Raw genomic sequence first — 21684 nt, forward strand, 5'->3', positions numbered from 1 at the left:
AAGTCTGAGTAGCTTTTACAGTCTAGAAAAGCTTCACAATTTAACTGAGCATCTTGACTGATGAATGGAACTTATTTTGGGTGATGACGGCAGAGTAACATCTTCAATGGCAAATGACTGGACAGAGCAGTCTTTTTTGTTTGTTATATGTGCTTGTTGGAATAGTTTTGTCAGTCTGGAGTTCTGATCTACCACAGTCTATGATTGCTTGCAATGCCTGCAAGAATCCAATCCGAGAATAACATTATGATTACATTCTGTTAAAATGACAAATTCCAAGGGCTATGTTCTGTCATCGATAGTTATTCTTACAATATATATTCCTGTCAGTTGGAAATATTTCCCATTTGCAACTTTCAGCAAAATCGCTTTCACATCATGGAACATAGCCTCCTTAGCTGATAATGATCTGTCATTACTGAAAAGAAAGCCAATGAGTTCACTAGCACTCAGACAGGTTGTCCTTCAATGACACCCTCAATGAAATTTCTTGAAACCTTGGTGACTGCCCAAGGAGGATTTGCACCTGTGTTGGTCTCACTACCATAGATGGTCGTCTCATTTAGTCTTCCTGAAGTAGGCAGCTAGACGAGCGACTGGTACTTCTGTGTGGTGATGGGGAACAGTTGTCGCCTGTTGGAGAGTGACCTGGTCCAGGGTATGGTGAAGGCCTTTGTCCCGCTAAGCCGACTGTAATAGTCTGTAGTTGAGTAGCATGAATAGAAGTGTTGTCATGGTTGACAACTGGCGGTGTAGTAGCCGTCGAGCGATCGCCTTCTTACCCTGCAGTAGTGTGCAACATGCCCAGGTCGTTCTCAGTGGAAACAAACTACCATATTGTTTTCTATCTTCTAAATGTCTGTTCTTCGACAAAGCGTTATACTCTAGTTTAAAAATTGGTTGCATGTTCATTGGTTGGGTGCTACATTGTCGTTTGGTGTCTCTAGCATAGGAAATACATATCATGATTTTAAGCTAACATTTCGTGTGCAGGAATGGGAGACATCATTTGCATCTGGCTTCGCTGCCATGAGGTTCCCTATGTGCATTTGGTGGGGCACACTTGACAGGTGTACATATGAAGCGTGATTTCTAGTACTCTGCATTCACAGAAGTTAGAGTCTATGGGGTAGCCCCACTTATTGAGAGTATCTCTCAGTCTTATGGTGCTCGTATGTAGTCTGTTCTGTGCTTTCCAGGTTCTGCAGTTTTCATCGCATCATGGTGATAGTTCCTCTTTCGGCTCCATCTGGTCTTGATATGAGGTCTACCTCCAAAGGGTCACTCTTGTTTTAGGTTCTTCATAATCTTCTGTCGATCTCAGGAAACTTTGCCTTGATTTTAATTACATGTGAGCTGGTTGGAGACTATAAAGATGGTGGAATTCTAGTTCTGCTGATTTCAGTCGCTCTTTAAATGCTGCTGTCTCTCTGCAGATGGTTGGAGGGGTGATGCCAGTTAGGTGCCGGATCTTGTCCAGAAGTGTGGGTTTCAGACATCCAGTGATGATCCTGCTTGTCTCGTTCAGGACGACATCAACTTGCTTTGCGTAAGCAGGCACAAATATTCACTGTCAGAGTTACAGAGGACGACTGCTGAGGTTTTGAGGACTGTCGGTTTGGCTCCCCATGTAGAGCTTATCAGCTTGTTAATGATGTTATTTCTTCTGCTAACTTTTAGTTTGGTGTTAAGGTAGCCTTTTTTATGTTAGGCCCTATCTAGTGTTATACCTATGTATTTGGGTTTGGGGCAATGCTGTAATAGCTTCCCCTCCCATTCAATCTGTAGTTTTCTGTGAGTCTGCTTGTACCAAAGGTGGAAGGCACATGTTCGTGTTTTCTCTGACTTTGGCTTCAACTGATTGTTTTGATAATGCAGATCTAGAGCCATGATAAGACAGTGTTCCACCTCCTTGAACGTTTTCCCTTGTGCTGTAATTGCCCTGTCATCTGTGTAGATGTAGCTATTTGTACCCGAAGGGAGGGGCTGATTATTGGTGTAGATGTCGAAGAGTAGTGATGCCAACACAGTTCCCTGTGGCAGGCCAGACCTGTGGTTTCTCTATCTGCTTCATTTTCCCTGTAACTCCATTAGGAACCTCCGATTGTGGAGCAGGTTTCTAATTATGTTTCTAAGATTAATGTCTTTAGTTGTAGCATATACCTTCTACATCAGGAGTCGAAGATTGATGGTGTTGTATGCAGACATAAGGTCATGAAAATGACACCCATTACAAAGCCCCCTTCAAAACCATCCTCAGTTTGCTAAGTTAGATAGGGCACTTGTGCAGTACAACTTTTTTCAGGATGGAATCCAGCCTGTTATGGCATAAGGACAGGTTCCATGGCCAGTGTGAGGCAGTTTTGTATCAGTCTTCTGAAAATTTTGTATGTATGTGATAGCAAGAAGATTGGGCGATAGCTCTTTGGGTTGCTGGTTTCTTTACCCAGTTTAAGAATAGTTATGTCCATTAGCTGCTGTTTTTCTTTCAAGTCGAAATGTTTGATCTGCTCAGTCAGGATGTCATCCAGCACCCCTCCATGGTTTGCATTTCTTTATGACATCATTCAGCTCTTATGTGGTAAAAGGGGAGGACAGTTAGTAGTTTCATTGCCCTCTATTCCATTAATATTGGTTCCATTTCTAGGGGGCATTTGATTGGCTTGACATTCTTTGGGAGATGAGTTGCTATTTGGTCTGCCGTTACATTGGCATAGGCTCTTGGGTGAGTTGGATCACTGTTGGGGTGTTTCAGTAGTCTCCACATTTCATAATTTCTTTTGCTTCTATCTATTTCCTCCATTAGTTTGATCCAGTTCTCTCTCTTGGGCTCTGATATACAAGTGATCAGTTGATTCCCTGCCTCTATCGTGCCTTCTCCCAGGGGATTGACCTAGAAGAGTGTTAGGTAGGTTTACAGTTGAGCTTTCATTGTTGTTGTTAGACCTTCGATATGGTGTTGCAACCTCTGGGGATGGACAGTCATGACCAGTTTTTAACAATTTCCACAAATCTGTCATATGAGCTTGGGTTGGTTATAAGTGTATCCAAATTATTATCCAGTAATTTCTGAAACTTGAACTAGTCAGCATTTTTAAACTTGTATTTGCATCTGCAGGAGGATGCTATGGGGTCTGGCTAAGCAGTAACCTGACACATAACTGACCAGTGTTGGATGTTTGGGATAGGTTGACATACTCACTTCACACATTGGTGGTTTATCTGATTACTCACAAGTATCAGATCTTGGTTATAACCTCTGTGCCTTCTAGCACTATTGAAGGGGGCTGGTAATATATTATCATGTAAGAGAACTAGACTATTAGCATCTCCCCACTGGATCACTGCCTCCCCATTCTTGTCATTGTCAGGGTACCCCAGACTCTGCTGTGGCCACTGTTACAAACATGAAACTGGTGTCTAATTGTTTACAAACTATCAAAGTTTTTCCACACATCAGTAAACTTCCACATGAGCACCCTTGGTAGCACGTAGCACATCTAGGCAATATTCAATTTCCGTCTACACATTAGCCAACATCACTAGAGGGATCGATTCAATGACTGTGATTATCTGTTGCCGCAAGGTTTCAAGATCTGGTACACGTGTTCGGTAGACCTCGTCCTAGACATAACCCCATAAAAAGAAGTCTAATAGGGTTATGTTAGGAGAGTGTGGAGGCCAAACCGTTGGCCCATCACAACCAATCCATCGCCCAGGAAAGGTCATATCGAGATAGGCACGGACATCCAAACCCCAATGAGGGGGTGCACCATCTTGCTGAAACAAGACATCGGGCTGATACTGAAGCAGCTGAGGAACAGCATACAGTTGCAACATGTCCAGTTACACTGCAGATGTGATGGTAGCCTCAGTGAAGAAGAATGGCCCGATAATTCGATCGTGTAATAGCACACACCAAACATTCACCTTTGGACTGCCTCTGGTGCACTCCATGGCCTCGCCAGGGGGTTGTGAAACCCAAATGCGCACATTATGGCGATTCACTACTCCACTGACAAAAAAGGTCACTTCGTCGGAAAAGGCAATTCGTCTGAGATAACCCTCATTGTCCTCAATACATGATAGCATTTCGACCGCAAAGTCATATCGACGTGTACTGTCATTGGGCAACAAGGTCTGAACGATTTGCACTTTGTATGCATGAAACAATAAACGTTTGTGTAAAATGTCACGGAGACAGCTTTTTGGCATCTGTAATTCCCGTGAAGCCCTGCACACCAATTTCTTCAGACTTCGCAGAAAAGACTGCCTTACAGCTTCCACCCTGTCTGCTGAGGTTCTTGGTCGACCAGACCTCGGAAGGTCAGCAACCGATCCTGTATTCTTGAACCTCTCATACCAGGCTTTAATGCTCTTGACATCAGGTGTATTCCTTCCAAATGTTGTCTGGAAGTGTCTCTGCACTGTGGTTGGTGATCGTGTCTCATGGTACCACAGGACACAATGTGCCTTCTCCTGATTGGTTCACATGGCTTCTTGGGCACTGCACCTCATCCTCTACTTATGTACTGCGAACCTAAAACAGAAAAAAAACTTTGATAGTTGTAAACAATTAGACACTAGTTTCATATTTGTATCTTACTTCTAGCCTGAGTTATCAATTTATGTAATCAGGGAAAGACTTTTCGGACACCCTGTATATGTTTCCAGTGTCAAGTGAGCAGACCTCATTGGTCTTAATTTCAGTGTGTGGCGATTTATACACAGAGGTAATAGTGTAGCTGTTCAGTTCAATTCTTTTTATCTCAGTTTCATTCTCCTCAGCTATATTAGTTGACTGGACCTGGATTTCACACTTAACAGAAACTGCACTCCCATATTGTTAATGTGGCCTTTTGGCAGTAAGCCCCATGCTTTAAATTCTGGGTCTGTTTGGGTAACTATCTCTGCAGTCTCCTGTATGCATAGGACATCACAGTCATTTTGTTGACATAGTTCCTGCAACAGTTTTTCCTTGCATGCAGATATGCCTTCGATATTTACAGAGATAATAGCCTTATTTGGACTTGAAAAGGTCCTTTGTGTTAAATACATATTCCTTTTGTTTCACTTTTGGAGCGAAAGGATCATCCAGCTGAAGCTGTTGCCCAGGGGAGCCTGAATGTGTCATTAACACATTACTTGGGGAGGCTCCCTCTATGTTCCCCATTCTGTATGTAAGACAGTGTCATTTCCCCATGACGATGGGTCCTATTCTTCAATTGTTCCTCCGCTAAGTGGACTTGCTGCCGATTGTCGCCAAAAGTTTCCTTCAGTTTGGACTGAAATTATCCCAGTTATTGAATTTCTCCTTTTGCTGTAAACCATTGCTGGGCTTGCCGTCCAATTAATAGTACACATTTGCCAAACATATCATGTCATTCCACCTGTTGTATTTGACAATTAGATTGAATTTTTTCAGTCATTTCGTTGGGTCGTGACAAGCATCTCCAGAAAACACTGATTGAGGCCTGAGATGCAGCTGACTTACTGTTGACTAGGAATCCATTGGTTTCCTGAATATACAGATAGTAGGAACGATGTACTGCTTGTATTTCGGTTCCTGTCCATGTAGGCGACGGCTTTTACGTTGCTTAATTGGAATCCCGGTGATTTAGATGTTATGAAGCACTTTTTAAACAATGTCACATCCTAACCACAAGTCGAAACTCAAAAGCAGGGTCGTCAGTGATTTATACAGACACTGAATATACAGAATGCTGTATTTATACGAACATCGAATATTCCAGAATATACATACATTATAAACATATTTCACGAACCTCCCAGAAATGATAAATTCCAAATAACAAATAACTGCGGGTGGTTGGGCTTCAAATGGCGATCCACAGCATGTCAACCACGTTAGCCACTAAGAAACACTGCGTGCACCGCATACCTGAAAGCGAAAAATAATTTAGGGTTTACACTAACAGAACACAATTCGTCAAATAACCTGTTTAGGTGAAAAAACTGCAGTATAAAAGTGTTTCTGTGATAATATGCTATGTAGGGAAAAACAATGGATAGGGTAAACGATTGGCTGTTTGTATTCCCTTATAAATATTGTTTGACGTTTGTGAATGTGCAGATTTGCTTTAGCAAAGAAATATCGATGTTTTGAAATGTTTCTCTTCTCAGCAGTTTACCATTCAAAACTGATGAAGAGCATCCGTTCAATGGGCTATTAATAAACTTTATCATTACTAGTTCCATAACTGTATTATATTCTTACGTTCAGTTCACTTATTTCTAGTGTGAATACGCGACTTTAATGGTGACGGTGTATTCCGTGAATCGACCTCAAGATATGTCATGATTTTTTTTTCACTTAGCAAATGACAATATATTTCCTGTCTATCAAAACATTAAACAAGTGCCTGCCATAACTGTTTCGTTCTTTATTATGTATCCATAAAGGACATTCTTGTAAATTCCATGCTCAACAGTGGGCGAAACTGATCGTTGGTTTTTTGTCAATGTATGTATATATAATTTATGGCTGTTTCGCATTTTGAGGAGACGAATAAGTGCGGTTTCGTTCTACCGTAGAGTCGAGTTTTCTGTATTTGAGATGTGTATAAGAACTGCCAACTACAACATTGCCGTTGCGTATAAGCACGGAATTGCTGGATGAGTACAACTTCAAGAGTGCTCAATTTTTCAGATTTCATCACAGATAAGTCAAATCGAGTGGAACCTGCTTAAAAGAAAACCATGACCAAGCAGTCAGATAATTAGAAATGAAAGCGCCTAACATTAATAGTTATTAACAAAATTATATGTGCAATGGCAGAACGCTTGGACAGTGATATGTGTGGACAGTTGGCCGAGAATGTTGAAATATTAACCCACAGTGGTCAGAAAACATTGGACGAATCAAAGCTTAAGAAAATTAAACAGATATGCAAGTGAGTATTGTTAAGTTTTTCAATCATTTGTTTGTTTAAGACTAGGGAATGTATGGCAACATTATCACCAGGCGTGTTATTAAGAGGTAGCAATATTAGGTCTATGCACACAAAATGTAAAGAATGGGCTACACACTTGTACTGTTTTATGACGTGCCCTCATAGTGTGTTCGAATGTAATAGATGATTAAGATTTCTTTTTGCATCGACGTACAGCAGAAGACTTGTAACTAGACCTATCATTTTTTCCGTGCAAGGCTATAATAATCCGCGCTCCAGCTGTGTGATTTAATTTTTGACCTCTTGTTAGAAGTGCGGTTTACGTCTCGTATAGAGATGGGTTTTCTTCAACTGATTTTATATGTTTCTTGTAGCTTTCTTGGAAAATTTTGTTCTGTCTCAGACAGCTTGACGTCAGGCACTATGTGGGAGTGATTGTAAAAAAAAATGGCTCTGAGCACTATGGGACTCAACTGCTGAGGTCATTAGTCCCCTAGAACTTAGAACTAGTTAAACCTAACTAACCTAAGGACATCACAAACATCCATGCCCGAGGCAGGATTCGAACCTGCGACCGTAGCGGTCTCGCGGTTCCAGACTGCAGCGCCTTTAACCGCACGGCCACTTCGGCGGAGTGATTGTACTAGGACAAATTGTTTGAACTGTGCGTATCATACCACTCAATTTTTCGGGGGGGGGGGGGGCGACTTTTTTGATGCACCAAGAGCAGTATTAAGATTCATATGCTCTCGGCAATACATTATTCTGAACATATCAGGGTGTTAAGTTGCCTCGGGCAGGGTTCAAGTTCCTTGAAGTTCGTAGTTCCTCAACTAGGTGTGGGACAGTACTTATGTGCTTCAGCAACCACTTTTTTAACTGCGGTGGTTATTTAGTGTTTTAGAGAATAGGGATCTGGGCCAACCTCAGCATCAAGATTGTTGGCACACCAGCGAGTTTGGTAACTTGCTGATAGTGAGCAATCTCAGTGATGCCTAGAAAATTGCTTGTATTTCCAGTCGTGCTTGTTGGGACAGTACTGGGTACACTCACCAAAATAACAGTGATGGAGAGGGTTGACCTGTTTGTGTTGGGCATATAACACATGTTCAGTTATGAGGACAAGAAAGACAGGTATCCAGTGCTGTCCACAAAAACTACACTGTTGTAACATAATTCAAAGGTGCTCTAATAGAATGACTTACTTTTCATCATCAAGGGAAATGAAATGGCAACTTGTAGAAAATGTGGATTAGCTGTATACAAGCTGGAATTGTCAGAATCTTCATTGCTGGTTTGGATGACATGCCTTGGCAACTGGTCTACTAGGTATGAAGAATAGGCTCCAGATGTGTCTGCCAAAGAGGGAATAAAAAGAAGCTGGGGTTAGCAGTAGGATTTTAGGATTTTGCGATGAAGCAAAGATGGTGTGTAAAGTAATATAGCCCATAGTGGTTGCTATATAATTTCCATACATCTTAAAAAATATGAATGTTTTATTTTATTTATTTTGCTTTGATCATTAATCACTAGAGTACCCGGATGTGTCAGATACATTACAGGTATATTGTACACATATACTGTTGAGCCAAAATATTATGACCCTTGATTAATAGGGTGTTGGACCTCCTTTGGAACACAATGAATCAGTAGTTTGGCATGGCGTTGATTCAACAAGTTTTTGGTAGTATTCCGGAGGTATGTGATGCCAGATGTCATTTAATTCCAATAAATCACGGCAATTTGTGAGCACAGATCTGATGCACTCCATTGGTTTCAGTTCAGATGAAGTTGGTGGCCAAGACATCTGCATGAATTCTCTGTCATGTTCCTTAAACCACTTTAGTGTGATTCTTGCCTTGTGAGAAGGACAGTTATCTGATAGCAGATGTCATCACCATCAGGGAAGACAAAAAGCACGAAGGGATGCAGGTGGTCCTCAATAGTGTTCTCATCTCTTGACTTGGTGTAACAAGAAACTTGATTCATCCAACCATGTTATGTGTTTTCATTGACCTACAGTCCAATCTTGATGATCTCATGCCCATTGTAAACTTAATTGATGATTACATTGGGTCAATATGGGAACACGTAGGGTGTTGTCTACTGCAGAACCTCGTATTTTACTGTGTACACTGAATTGTGTGAATTCTGATTGTGCCTGCATCAGCACTGTACCTTGCTACAGTGTGGGCCAGCTGACTTATGCTGCTGTGATGAGTTGTGAAGATCCATCACTTTACCACATACTTGTGGTTTCATCAATGTTTAACCTGTTTAGAGAAATGGTCACAACAGTATCATGTGAAGAGGTGACCATCTTCACTGTTTCAAAGATGTTTGTTCTAAAGTGCTGTGTTATAACAATTTACCCTTTTTTGAAAGTCATTTATGTCATTGGATTTCATTGTTTGTGACCATATTGTCACTAGACTGCTTCTCCATTCGTCTCTACTTTCCTTACCTGCCACTATGTGGCATTCACACTTGTAGTGGGCAGTTGCTATAATGTTTTGGCCCATTGGTGTATACAAAACTTGTACAAACTTGTATTGGATTAGGCGGGGATGGGATAGAAGTCGGCTGTGGTCTTTTCGGTGAAAGCTTCCCAGGCTCCATTTGTGCTGCTTCAGGGCACCATTGAAAACCCAAGTCAGGAAATCTAGATGGGAGTTTGAAACTCATTCCCCTGAATGAGAGTCCAGTGCCAGAACACTGCACCACTGCTCTGTATTTTATTTGGAGAGCAAACCTTCAATTTAACTACAAACTAATGGAACTTTGTTGCGAAAAAGATGAACACATGAACACATACCAACATTACTTCCTTTGCACCCATTCTTGTAACTGATTCCTTTCACTGAAATGATGTGTTGGAACTTTGTCAGAAAAAGATTAAATGGAAACCAACGGCAGAAATTGATCTACAGTGTAGAAACAATTCTGAAGTAGAGACGGTTTTTAGCTTAAGTTCTCCAACCTCTTGTATGTGTTGGGAGTGGTTTATGAAGTATGACACCAATGTAGCTCACATGCCTGTGAACGTGGGTTGTTCTTGCTTGCTCCACGTGGAGGGACCCGCAGTTATGTGTATTGTGCCTTTGGAGCTGTTCCAAAAGTACACAATGCAGTACATACACAGGGTAGCATTGCTGCAAATACCAGATATATTGAAAAGTAATGCTCACAAATACCAGTGAATATATTTGTTGGAGCCATCAATAAAACCAGAGACAAGAACAACGGCCAAAAGCATTTGGCTAGAAATTTTCATCATATGGAGGCATTTTTGTCTCTGTCTATACTCACATTTGCAAAGACAGACAAAAAGGAGCAATCTTAGATGAAGAAAAGCTCTGTGCCTGTATAAAAATCCTACATCAACTAGGCCAGAAATGGGGCCTCCCATACAACTAAGGAACTCTGTTTCTGAGAGAGCTCTTTCCACCAACGTGGCTCATCATCAGGACTTGACTGAAGATAAAACACTCTGCTAAAATGATGACATAATTTTGTGGAATATGAAAGGATTCATTGTTTTTGAGAATAAAAACCTCTTTGCAGGAGGAAAAAATTTTTTGCCCAAAGGAACCCTAAGGAGACTGAATTAAGAAATTGCATTTCACCTGCACAATGTGAGCTGTAAACTGCATAGATGATGATCCGATGATGTGGATGAATATGGGCTGTATCGTGCCAAATAATTCACTTTTTGCCAAACTTATTCATCACTAAATTACAGAATAGAATATGTGTGTTATGGAACACGTGCACTCTCACCAGCCCTATTTATCAGGTAAGAACAGTAGCTGGTCATGGAATATGAATCATGCTCAAGAGAAATAGACAACTTAATTTGTCATATTGTAATTCCTTAAGATATAAACGGCTGAAAGCAAGGGGAAACTACGGCCGTAATTTTTCCCGAGGGCATGCAGCTCTACTGTATGATTAAATGATGATGGCGTCCTCTTGGGTAAAATATTCCGGAGGTAAAATAGTCCCCCATTCGGATCTCCGGGCGGGGACTACTCAAGAGGATGTCGTTATCAGGAGAAAGAAAACTGGCGTTCTACGGATCGGAGCGTGGAATGTCAGATCCCTTAATCGGGCAGGTAGGTTAGAAAATTTGAGAAAGGGAAATGGATAGGTTAAAGTTAGATATAGCGGGAATTAGTGAAGTTCGGTGGCAGGAGGAACAAGACTTCTGGTCAGGTGAATACAGGGTTATAAACACAAAGTCAAATAGGGGTAATGCAGGAGTAGGTTTAATAATGAATAGGAAAATAGGAATGCGGGTAAGCTACTACAAACAGCATAGTGAACGCATTATTGTGGCCAAGATAGATACGAAGCCCACACCTACTACAGTAGTACAAGTTTATATGCCAACTAGCTCTGCAGATGACGAAGAAATTGAAGAAATATATGATGAAATAAAAGAAATTATTCAGATAGTGAAGGGAGACGAAAATTTAATAGTCATGGGTGACTGGAATTCGAGTGTAGGAAAAGGGAGAGAAGGAAACATAGTAGGTGAATATGGATTGGGGGCAAGAAATGAAAGAGGAAGCCGCCTTGTAGAATTTTGCACAGAGCGTAACTTAATCATAGCTAACAGTTGGTTCAAGAATCATAAAAGAAGGTTGTATACCTGGAAGAACCCTGGAGATACTAAAAGGTATCAGATAGATTATATAATGGTAAGACAGAGATTTAGGAACCAGGTTTTGAATTGTAAGACATTTCCAGGGGCAGATGTGGACTCTGACCACAATCTATTGGTTATGACCTGTAGATTAAAACTGAAGAAACTGCAAAAAGGTGGGAATTTAAGGAGATGGGACCTGGATAAACTGAAAGAACCAGAGGTTGTACAGAGTTTCAGGGAGAGCATAAGGGAACAATTGACAGGAATGAGGGAAAGAAATACAGTAGAAGAAGAATGGGTAGCTTTGAGGGATGAAGTAGTGAAGACAGCAGAGGATCAAGTAGGTAAAAAGATGAGGGCTAGCAGAAATCCATGGTTAACAGAAGAAATATTGAATTTAATTGATGAAAGGAGAAAATATAAAAATGCAGTAAATGAAGCAGGCAAAAAGGAATACAAACGTCTCAAAAATGAGATCGACAGGAAGTGCAAAATGGCTAAGCAGGGATGGCTAGAGGACAAATGTAAGGATGTAGAGGCTTATCTCACTAGGGGTAAGATAGATACTGCCTACAGGAAAATTAAAGAGACCTTTGGAGATAAGAGAACCACTTGTATGAACATCAAGAGCTCAGATGGAAACCCAGTTCTAAGCAAAGAAGGGAAAGCAGAAAGGTGGAAGGGGTATATAGAGGGTCTATACAAGGGCGATGTACTTGAGGACAATATTATGGAAATGGAAGAGGATGTAGATGAAGATGAAATGGGAGATACGATACTGCGTGAAGAGTTTGACAGAGCACTGAAAGACCTGAGTCGAAACAAGGCCCCCGGAGTAGACAACATTCCATCGGAACTACTGACGGCCTTGGGAGAGCCAGTCCTGACAAAACTCTACCATCTGGTGAGCAAGATGTATGAAACAGTCGAAATACCCTCAGACTTCAAGAAGAATATAATAATTCGAATCCCAAAGAAATTAGGTGTTGACAGATGTGAGAATTACCGAACAATCAGTTTAATAAGTCACAGCTGCAAAATACTAACACCAATTCTTTACAGACGAATGGAAAAACTAGTAGAAGCCGACCTCGGGGAAGATCAGTTTGTATTCCGTAGAAATACTGGAACACGTGAGGCAATACTGACCTTACGACTTATCTTAGAAGAAAGATTAAGGAAAGGCAAACCTACGTTTCTAGCATTTGTAGACTTAGAGAAAGCTTTTGACAATGTTGACTGGAATACTCTCATTCAAATTCTGAAGGTGGCAGGGGTAAAATACAGGGAGCGAAAGGCTATTTACAATTTGTACAGAAACCAGATGGCAGTTATAAGAGTCGAGGGACATGAAAGGGAAGCAGTGGTTGGGAAGGGAGTAAGACAGGGTTGTAGCCTCTCCCCGATGTTATTCAATCTGTATATTGAGCAAGCAGTAAAGGAAACAAAAGAAAAATTCGGAGTAGGTATTAAAATCCATGGAGAAGAAATTAAAACTTTGAGGTTTGCCGATGACATTGTAATTCTGTCAGAGACAGCAAAGCACTTGGAAGAGCAGTTGAATGGAATGGACAGTGTCTTGAAAGGAGGGTGTAAGATGTACATCAACAAAAGCAAAACGAGGATAATGGAATGTAGTCGAATTAAGTCGGGTGATGCTGAGAAAATTAGATTAGGAAATGAGACACTTAAGGTAGTAAAGGAATTTTGCTATTTGGAGAGCAGAATAACTGATGATGGTCGAAGTAGAGAGGATATAAAATGTAGACTGGCAATGGCAAGGAAAGCGTTTCTGAAGAAGAGAAATTTGTTAACATCGAGTATAGATTTAAGTGTCAGGAAGTCATTTCTGAAAGTATTTGTATGGAGTATAGCCATGTATGGAAGTGAAACATGGACGGTTAATAGTTTGGACAAGAAGAGAATAGAAGCTTTCAAAATGTGGTGCTACAGAAGAATGCTGAAGATTAGATGGGTAGATCACATAACTAATGAGGAGGTATTGAATAGAATTGGGGAGAAGAGGAGTTTGTGGCACAACTTGACCAGAAGAAGGGATCGGTTGGTAGGACATGTTCTGAGGCATCAAGGGATCACAAGTTTAGCATTGGAGGGCAGCGTGGAGGGTAAAAATTGTAGAGGGAGGCCAAGAGATGAATACACTAAGCAGATTCAGAAGGATGTAAGTTGCAGTAAGTACTGGGAGATGAAGATGCTTGCACAGGATTGAGTAGCCTGGAGAGCTGCGTCAAACCAATCTCAGGACTGAAGACAACAACAACATATATGGTAAAGCAAGCTAGGAAAATAAAAGCAACCCAAGGAGTGCTTCCACAACTTCAGCAGTCTCAGGGTAAGCAATTGAGTTCAGAAATAAAGGTGCTAGTGTTGGAGTTTTATGAAAATAATGACTACAGCTGAATAATGCCTGGAAAAAAAGACTATGTAACAGTGAAAATGGGAAATGTATGCGTACAGATGCAAAAAAGACTGTTGGTATGCAACATATCAGAACTATATGTAGAATTCAAGGAAAAGTATCCCAATACCAAAGTAGGTTTATCATCGTTTTCCAATCTTCGGCCAAAATGGGTTGTGCCTGTAAATGCAAGGGGCACACACAATGTTTGTGTATGTGAGACCCATCAAAATGCTAAGCTGATGTTTGCTGCTATAAAGGATTCTGGTCTGGATTACAAAGGTGCAATGAAGCTGCTAGTGTGTGACATCAGTTCCTACCAGTGCATGATACACAGGTGTGAAAAGTGTCCTGGTAAGGCAAATCTTGCAGAACACATGAATAACAAACTGTATGGTGAATTCCTTATGGATGGCGATGAACTTGTTTCTTATAAACAATGGACACACATGGATCGCACAAGTCTTGAAACAAAGCAAAGTACAGTGGAAGATTTTGTTGAAATGTGTTATCAAAAAATGGACAAACTGACCACACATAGCTTAACAGCAACACCACAATCGGCTTATCTCCAGTTTTGTAAGGATAATTTGAAACAAGATGAAATTATAGTAATACTAGACTTTTCTGAAAATTGTGCATTTATAGTTCAAGATGCCATCCAAGAATGTCATTGGGACAACAGTCAAGCAACTCTCCAGCCATTTGCGATTTACTATAGAGGTGAATCAGGTGATGTGTCTGTCATGAACCTGTGCGTTTTTAGTGACTGTTTAATTCATGATGCCATTGCAGTTCATGCCCACATTCGCACTGTCATGGCATATGTTAAAAACAAGCTGCCTCACATACATTTTGCGAAATACTTCAGTGATGGGGCAGCTAGTCAGTACAAAAACTGTAAAAATCTCAAAAATTTATGCATGCATTACCTTGATTTTCAGATTCATGCAGAATGGAATTTTTTCGAAACAAGTCATGGTAAAAATGTATATGATGGTATTGGTGCTACCACTAAGCGCATGGCATCATGAGCTAGTCTGCAGCACCCTACAGAAGGTCACATTCTAACACCTCTTCAGTTATTTACCTGGGTACAGAAAAATATCTCTGGCATACAATCATTCTATGTTTCGAAAGATGAGGTGAAATCAGTCGAAGAGGTGCTAAAAAGCAGACTAGAACATGTTAAACCTGTTGCAGGAACAAGGAGCCATCATCACTTCTCTCCAGCGGACTCTGACAATGTGCAGATGAGCAGACTGTCTGGTTATAACTATAGGTTTGTGCACAACATGTGTCTTCACAGTGTGTGTGACTCAGGATTCAGAAGCAAAAGCAGCAACATACAACCAGGTTGCTATGTTATTGCTGTTTGTGATGACAAATGGTACTTAGGATGTGTTGCAGAGTGCCGTGAAGCAGAAGGTGATGTATTTGTGAGCTTCATGGCACCAGCAAGATCATTTCATTGGCCATGTTTGGCAGACAGGTGTTTGATTCCTACCACAGTGTCAGGAAGATAGTACAATTTGCCACTCAATGTACAGAGTACAGTAACTAAAGTGTGGGAGAAGTTCTGTTCGAAGCACAATCGACTGGTTTTTAGCTGTTAAGATGCAGTAAACATTAATGATAGGTTGTGTTAATCTGTCTATATGTTGTTGCTTAGTGATTAAACAGTTTTGGGAGAGGACAGGAAGAGGCAGAACAGTTTACGATATGTTTTTACAAAATTGTGTTGTGGAACAATGGCCACATCACCAAATACATCTGTCAACTTTTATTGTACACAAATGCCTTGCAATAACAAGTTGAAATTTGGCCACATATTATATTATGGTCTACATATGCAGTGTTTGAAATTTGGCTTGGATATCGCTTGCCCCTTTTGTGCTACCACACTTAGAAAATCCATGTTTTTCAGGTAATTTTTCAAATTGTTGTATTTTCGTGTGCATGTAACTCTGTTTGTGTGACTGATATTGGCAAGATGAGTTCTGTGTGTGTTTAGGCCACGTTAAGCTTAGCACAAAAAATGTATACCCTTTTTGAGTGACTTATACTTGGCATAGAGGGCACCTACAATATGTACCTTTTAACATATTACATTTTTTTGATCACATTTTGGAATTTTTTATTTTCCCTCAGAAATATGTTGTTGGTGTTTTGATTCATGGAGTGTGTTCTCTAAATGGATGTTAATGGGTTGTAAAAATTTCACTGTACTGTGTGGAATAGTTCAAAAGTTATTAAGACCTGAATTTGGGTCTAAAGATAGATTGCCAGATGCGGGTTGCAATTTCCGGGTCACGCCACTTTCTTTCACAAGTCATAATTCTGGAACTAATTGGCAGGGGAAACTAATACTTTGTACACAAGTGTTCCACATGTGGCAGAATTAGTGTATTGAATTTCATTCAAATCTGAGACTATGAGCTGGAGCCCCTGGTTGAACTGACATTGAATGACCCATATAACACCATTACTTTCAGCTTTTGACCTCTTCTTTCGCTCACCTGGTTGTATATCTTGTGTAAAGGCGATACCAGTATGCATTCAAGTGACCACTTCCCAATATGGATTTATTTAGCTGAAAACTCGGTGTCTAAAAGGACGTTGTATCGATGGATGGTCAGTAAAGCAAATTGGATGCTACATAGACAGCTGGTCATTTTGGGACACCACAACAGTGTCTGGAACATGGTGAATCATGTTACCAATGTGATAGCCACAATCTCAAAGTAATTGTGTCACTTTAAGAGATATTCAATATCATGACTGACTGAGGAACATTACTCTGCAATTAAGAATAAGTTGACGACAGTCAGCAGCTCTAAACCATCACTGGAAAAATTTGCAGTCTTTCTTGTTGGAAGAGTAACTGGAGAAAGTAGGAGATAGGTGCGGTAGGAGTTAATGAATTCAGACTATTTTTGCGTGATAGGTTGGTAACCTTTCAGTTTTGCCGAGCCATTGGGATGTTACTTTCATGTAACCAATGAAAGGCAAGAAAATGAATTTCTAGCGCTGAAACAGAAACCATTCTCTTCTTTGCTGTTGTCAAAAATATTTGACTGTTTTTCACCCTGAATATGACATGAATTATGAGATCATGGTTTGGCTGGGACCTAATAGCACAGCTTATTGCTGTGAGTGAAATGCACCACAGTTAAATTTTAAATCATCATTGTCACAAATATTTGACTCCTTTTTTCCAAGGTCATAATGGACTATGTCCTTATGGTTAAGTTGGAGTGTTACACTTTTGTTGTGAGCTAGTGAAACCAATGAACAAGAAAACAAGAAAGCTAAAAAGGCTGGTGGTGGTGATAATTTGATCTGTCACTTGGTGCGAGGTTTAGGTTGGATTGGAATGTGATAGTTTTGTTATGAGTGGTGAAGCCAATGAATGTGAATACAATTTCAGAGGTTGTGATAAATTGAAGTGACAATGTGACAGTTCCTTCAAACATATCATCTGCCTGCTGCTCTCTCATTGACTATGTAGACCCAGCAGCAGACGCACCATCTTTTCTTTCCATTATACCTCATGGTGAATGCCAACATCATTAGTGCATGCAACACTTGAGTACACCACTGGCTCTGATCTAGACTTTTACCTCTTATTCGCCCCACTATAGTATGGAGGTCAATCACAAGGATATTTAGCTAGGATGGGGGTGCTGTTAACTTGTGTTAATTAAGTGGTCCAGGAAACTTGTTAGCAATATGCAGGAGCCCACATTCTGGAATCATAAAGAGAATGTTGGGAGAGAGTGATTTCTTTCTCAGTTTCAGAGATCTGTTAGCAGTTTGTCCAAGGTATACATTGAACCTGCTCTGTTAGTTAATTAGTTAGTAGTTTCATGTTCTATGGGTCATTCGTATGGTAAATTGTAATGATGTAAAAGGAGCCATTTTACATTCATATCACAAGTATAAATATGGCCAAATGCTGAAAAATGCATAAGCTTTTTGTTTTATTATTATTATGATTTTGATCTGTTATGATGATGATGATTATTATTAAATATACAGATGTGAATTAGTAATTCCTACCTACCTACAATTCTTCTATGGAATAAAAGATGTTGTGAAGGAAAAACTTTTTGAGTTTGTTTACAAATTTTGCTTTGTTGTCTGTCAGACATTTTATATTACTTGGTAAATTATCAAAATTTTTTATTGCGGTGTTGTGCAAATCTCTTTGTGCTAAAGACAACCTCGATGTGGGGTAATGAATGTCATTTTTTCTTCTGTTATTGCAATTATGTAGATCATTGTACCTTTCAAACTGCAGTGGATTATTTACAACAGACTTCATGAAGGAATTTTTTAAGTTACGCTATGAAACGGTAATCAGAATGCCGAACTCCTTAAACAGTTGTCCACAAGGTGATCGTGGGTGAGTCCCACATATTATTCTTACAGCATGTTTTTGAGCAACAAATACTTCCTCTCTTAAAATGAGTTACCCCAGAACAATATCCCATATGACATTATCAAATGAACATATGCAAAACATGTCAACCTACCAATTTGTCTCTCCACAAGATTCGCAATAATTTGCAGTGCAAATGTTGCTAAACTAAGTTGTTTTTGGAGTTCCAAAATATTGTTTTTCCAGTTTAAATTCTTGTCACTATGGTCACCTAAGAATTTGAATTTCTACCCTTTTTATTATTTCCTCACAAAGTGTTGACAAATATTATTTGTTTGGTACCCCTACATGTTGTGAAATAAGTAGGTTGTGTCTTTTTAAAATTGAGGGTGAGAAAATTAAGAGAAAACCAATCAATAATACTTTTAAGAAACTTATTTACCATTTCTTCTGTTGCTGTATGTATGCCTGAATTGATTAAAACACTACCGTCATCTGCAAAAAGTGGTAATTTCGTCAATTGCTGTTTCATATTCGTGAAGCATTGTGTGTTGGCTCTAGAAACTAGGGGACTTGTCACTTGCTTCCCCAAGAGTGTCACTGAACTCTACATACCTTACACAGCTGGAGGGTGCATTACAAGTCCCTTTGACATATAAGCCAAAGCAAGAACAAACATATTTTATGGGACATAGTACTTCGTAGAGCAACACGTAAGATACAGATTGTGGGTGGCACCGAACACATTGACTGGACAACGGTAATATGGGGTAGAGAACAGGCCGAGCACTTGTTTGCGATTGCGTAAATGAAACTGTTTACTTGACAATTAACCAGAGCACAACAGGGGGCTGACCCAGGTGGCCTCTATAAGTGAGCCTGTACACTTTGTGGATGCACAATCTCTGAAATCATGCACATCACCCCTTCTAGGGGGTGAGAAATGATGACACAATGGCTTGACCCCTGTTCGGGAAACCTCAAACCTGGGTACTCAATTGATGGCTGAAAAAATTGAGATTTGTCAAGATTGCACTTGATGCCCACAGACTGCAAAACAGAAAACAGCGATTGGATATTGCTAAGGTAATTGTTAGCGGAAGAACCGAAAACAATGACGTGCAGCCGGACACAGAGACTGTCAGCCCTTCCAAAAAAAAAACTGAAAAATTGTGGATGCGCTAGTGATGTGAAAAGGCAGGTGCTGATATTGCTATAGACTGAATGGTATATTGACGTCAAGAAGGCACCTAGTGGCCTCGTCCAAGGGGAGCTGGAGGTATGATTCTAACAAATAAATCTTGGGAAACGTATTGCCTGCCTGATAATTTTGCAAGCAACTCATCAGAGTGGAGCAAAAGATATGTATCTTACATGGACTGTGCATTAATCGCGATACTGAAGTCACCGTAGAGGCGAAGCTGACTCGTTAGTCTCTCAGTGACCATTGGTGTATCCTGTTAGCTGGCAGAAATAGACTGGATGACATTGAGCGGCACCAGATGGCCCAATTCAGCCTTGATACAGTTGCGCAGTGTGACAGGTACCTGTTGTGCCCAAAAAAAATGAGGGCGGGTGGACTGTTTTGTGGTAATGAGGCCTGAAAACTGGTAGCACTACCAAGCACAGGGGAAACAGAAATGAAGACTCAAGAGTAGAGGGACTCCAATTGCTGATACAGAACATGATATGACAATAAATTAACCTCATCGACAGTGGAGAAACCGTAAGCGATAAATACATCTAACCCAAACACATCTGCAGTATGGGAGTGATCTACAACAATGGAGGTGAGAGGGCAGACAACAGTTTTGTAAGAGACAGGAGTGGAAAATTGACCTAGGATTGGAATCTGTTGTTTATTGTACCTAACCAACTTCCTTGACACATGTGTGAGGGGAGGGAGCCCAGGTCCACATATGTTTGTGTGTTTACTAAAGTCACTGCAACTCCTGTGACCACTTGCATTTTTAGCAGTCTATTAAAAACTACAAAGTCGGTAAAAAATGTGTTTGGGGAGACAGCTATTGTAGAGAGAATTTATGTCCATCGGTACCACTGTGTTCACCATGTTTGAAGAGGAGCAACACACTGATGCAGTTTGGCCTTTCTTTTAACACTTGTTGCAAACAGTCCAACACTTAGAGCATGCAGCATGCCTGTTGGATAAAGCAGTATAGGCGAGACGGAAGGGGGGGCGGGGTCATGCGTCTGCTGCTGTAACGCGGCCTGTTGTGCTGTGGCCGTAACCGATGCTGCCCCATGTGACACTGAGTAGAAGCTTGTACTGCTGCAACGGTTTCCCCATCATCCTGAACACTTGCAGTGTGCCTAACAGGGGTTGACTGAGCAACTTCAGATACCTCCTCCCACACAGCAATCTGTGTGGCTGCGACCTATGACACTTCAAAGGACTTTGCTAAATTGAGCACATCCACAAGCATCAGATTCTCAGATGAAGTGCTTTTTCGTGGACTTCTGTATCCAGGGCCAGACGAATAATATCACACACCATGTGATCAGCATAAGATTCATAATTGGTTCTATAGACAAATTTATGATGACAGCTCAACCCATGTAACTCTGCAGTCTAGGCTTTGTATGATTGGTTTAGGCATTTCTGACAACAGTAAAATTCTACACGTGTTGCAATGACATGCTTTCTGTCGCAGTAATAAGTTGAGAGAAGCTTGCACATGTCTTCAAATGATAAGCTGTCTGGGTCTTGTAAAGGCGCAAGTTGGCACAAAGATTGATAAATGTGCTGCAAAAGCCAGGAAAGAAAGGAAGCATTGAGCAGGTTTGCATCAACCTCACAAGAGACCTGGAAATGCTGGCGTAACCATGTCTTGTAGGAGCCCCAATCTTCAGCCGTTTCATCATATGCTGGAAAGGGCGACAGTTACACTGATGGGAGAGTAAGCTGATGTGAACACACAGAGGCCACCTGACTGCGATCAGTGGTGAGAGCCTGCTGTTGTTCTGCAAAAGCTTGCTGCCGGTCAGTGATATGTTGGAGTACTTCTTCCATCAAGATGTTTGTCGGGTGATTTCGCACTGACACTAACAGGCAGAGAAAACATAACTCTCACTTGTTGACAGGTTTTCTATAGCAGGAACAAACTCTATAGAGCAACAAATAAGACACCGGTTGTGCATAGTACTGAACACATTGGCTGGACAACAGTAATAGGGGGTACAGTATAGGCTGAGCACTTGTTTGTGATTGCTTAAATAATACTGTTTCCTTTGCGGCTCACCAGAGCGCACAAGGGGGCCGATTCAGTGGTCCTGTGAACTGTATTCGTTTGCTATC

The 21684-nt window shown here is 40.7% G+C and overlaps 1 protein-coding gene across 3 annotated transcripts in view; it reads left to right on the plus strand.

Annotated features, from left to right (window-relative positions):
• Positions 1-6250: 6250 nt before the first annotated feature.
• LOC126251512 (UV-stimulated scaffold protein A-like) overlaps positions 6251-21684 on the plus strand; it is a 117089-nt gene continuing 101655 nt past the window's right edge. Inside the window, exons 1-2 of one of the 3 annotated variants that reach the window (XM_049951989.1) lie at positions 6251-6484; positions 6671-6914. In XM_049951989.1, the coding sequence (XP_049807946.1) occupies positions 6793-6914 (122 nt within the window). In that variant the 5' untranslated portion in view covers positions 6251-6484; positions 6671-6792. Of the gene's footprint in view, positions 6915-21684 lie in introns of all 3 variants that reach the window. The other 2 variants (XM_049951988.1, XM_049951990.1) reach the window with 2 other exon arrangements.

The sequence above is a fragment of the Schistocerca nitens genome, chromosome 4, assembly GCF_023898315.1.
Source record: "Schistocerca nitens isolate TAMUIC-IGC-003100 chromosome 4, iqSchNite1.1, whole genome shotgun sequence".
Lineage (NCBI taxonomy): Eukaryota > Metazoa > Arthropoda > Insecta > Orthoptera > Acrididae > Schistocerca > Schistocerca nitens.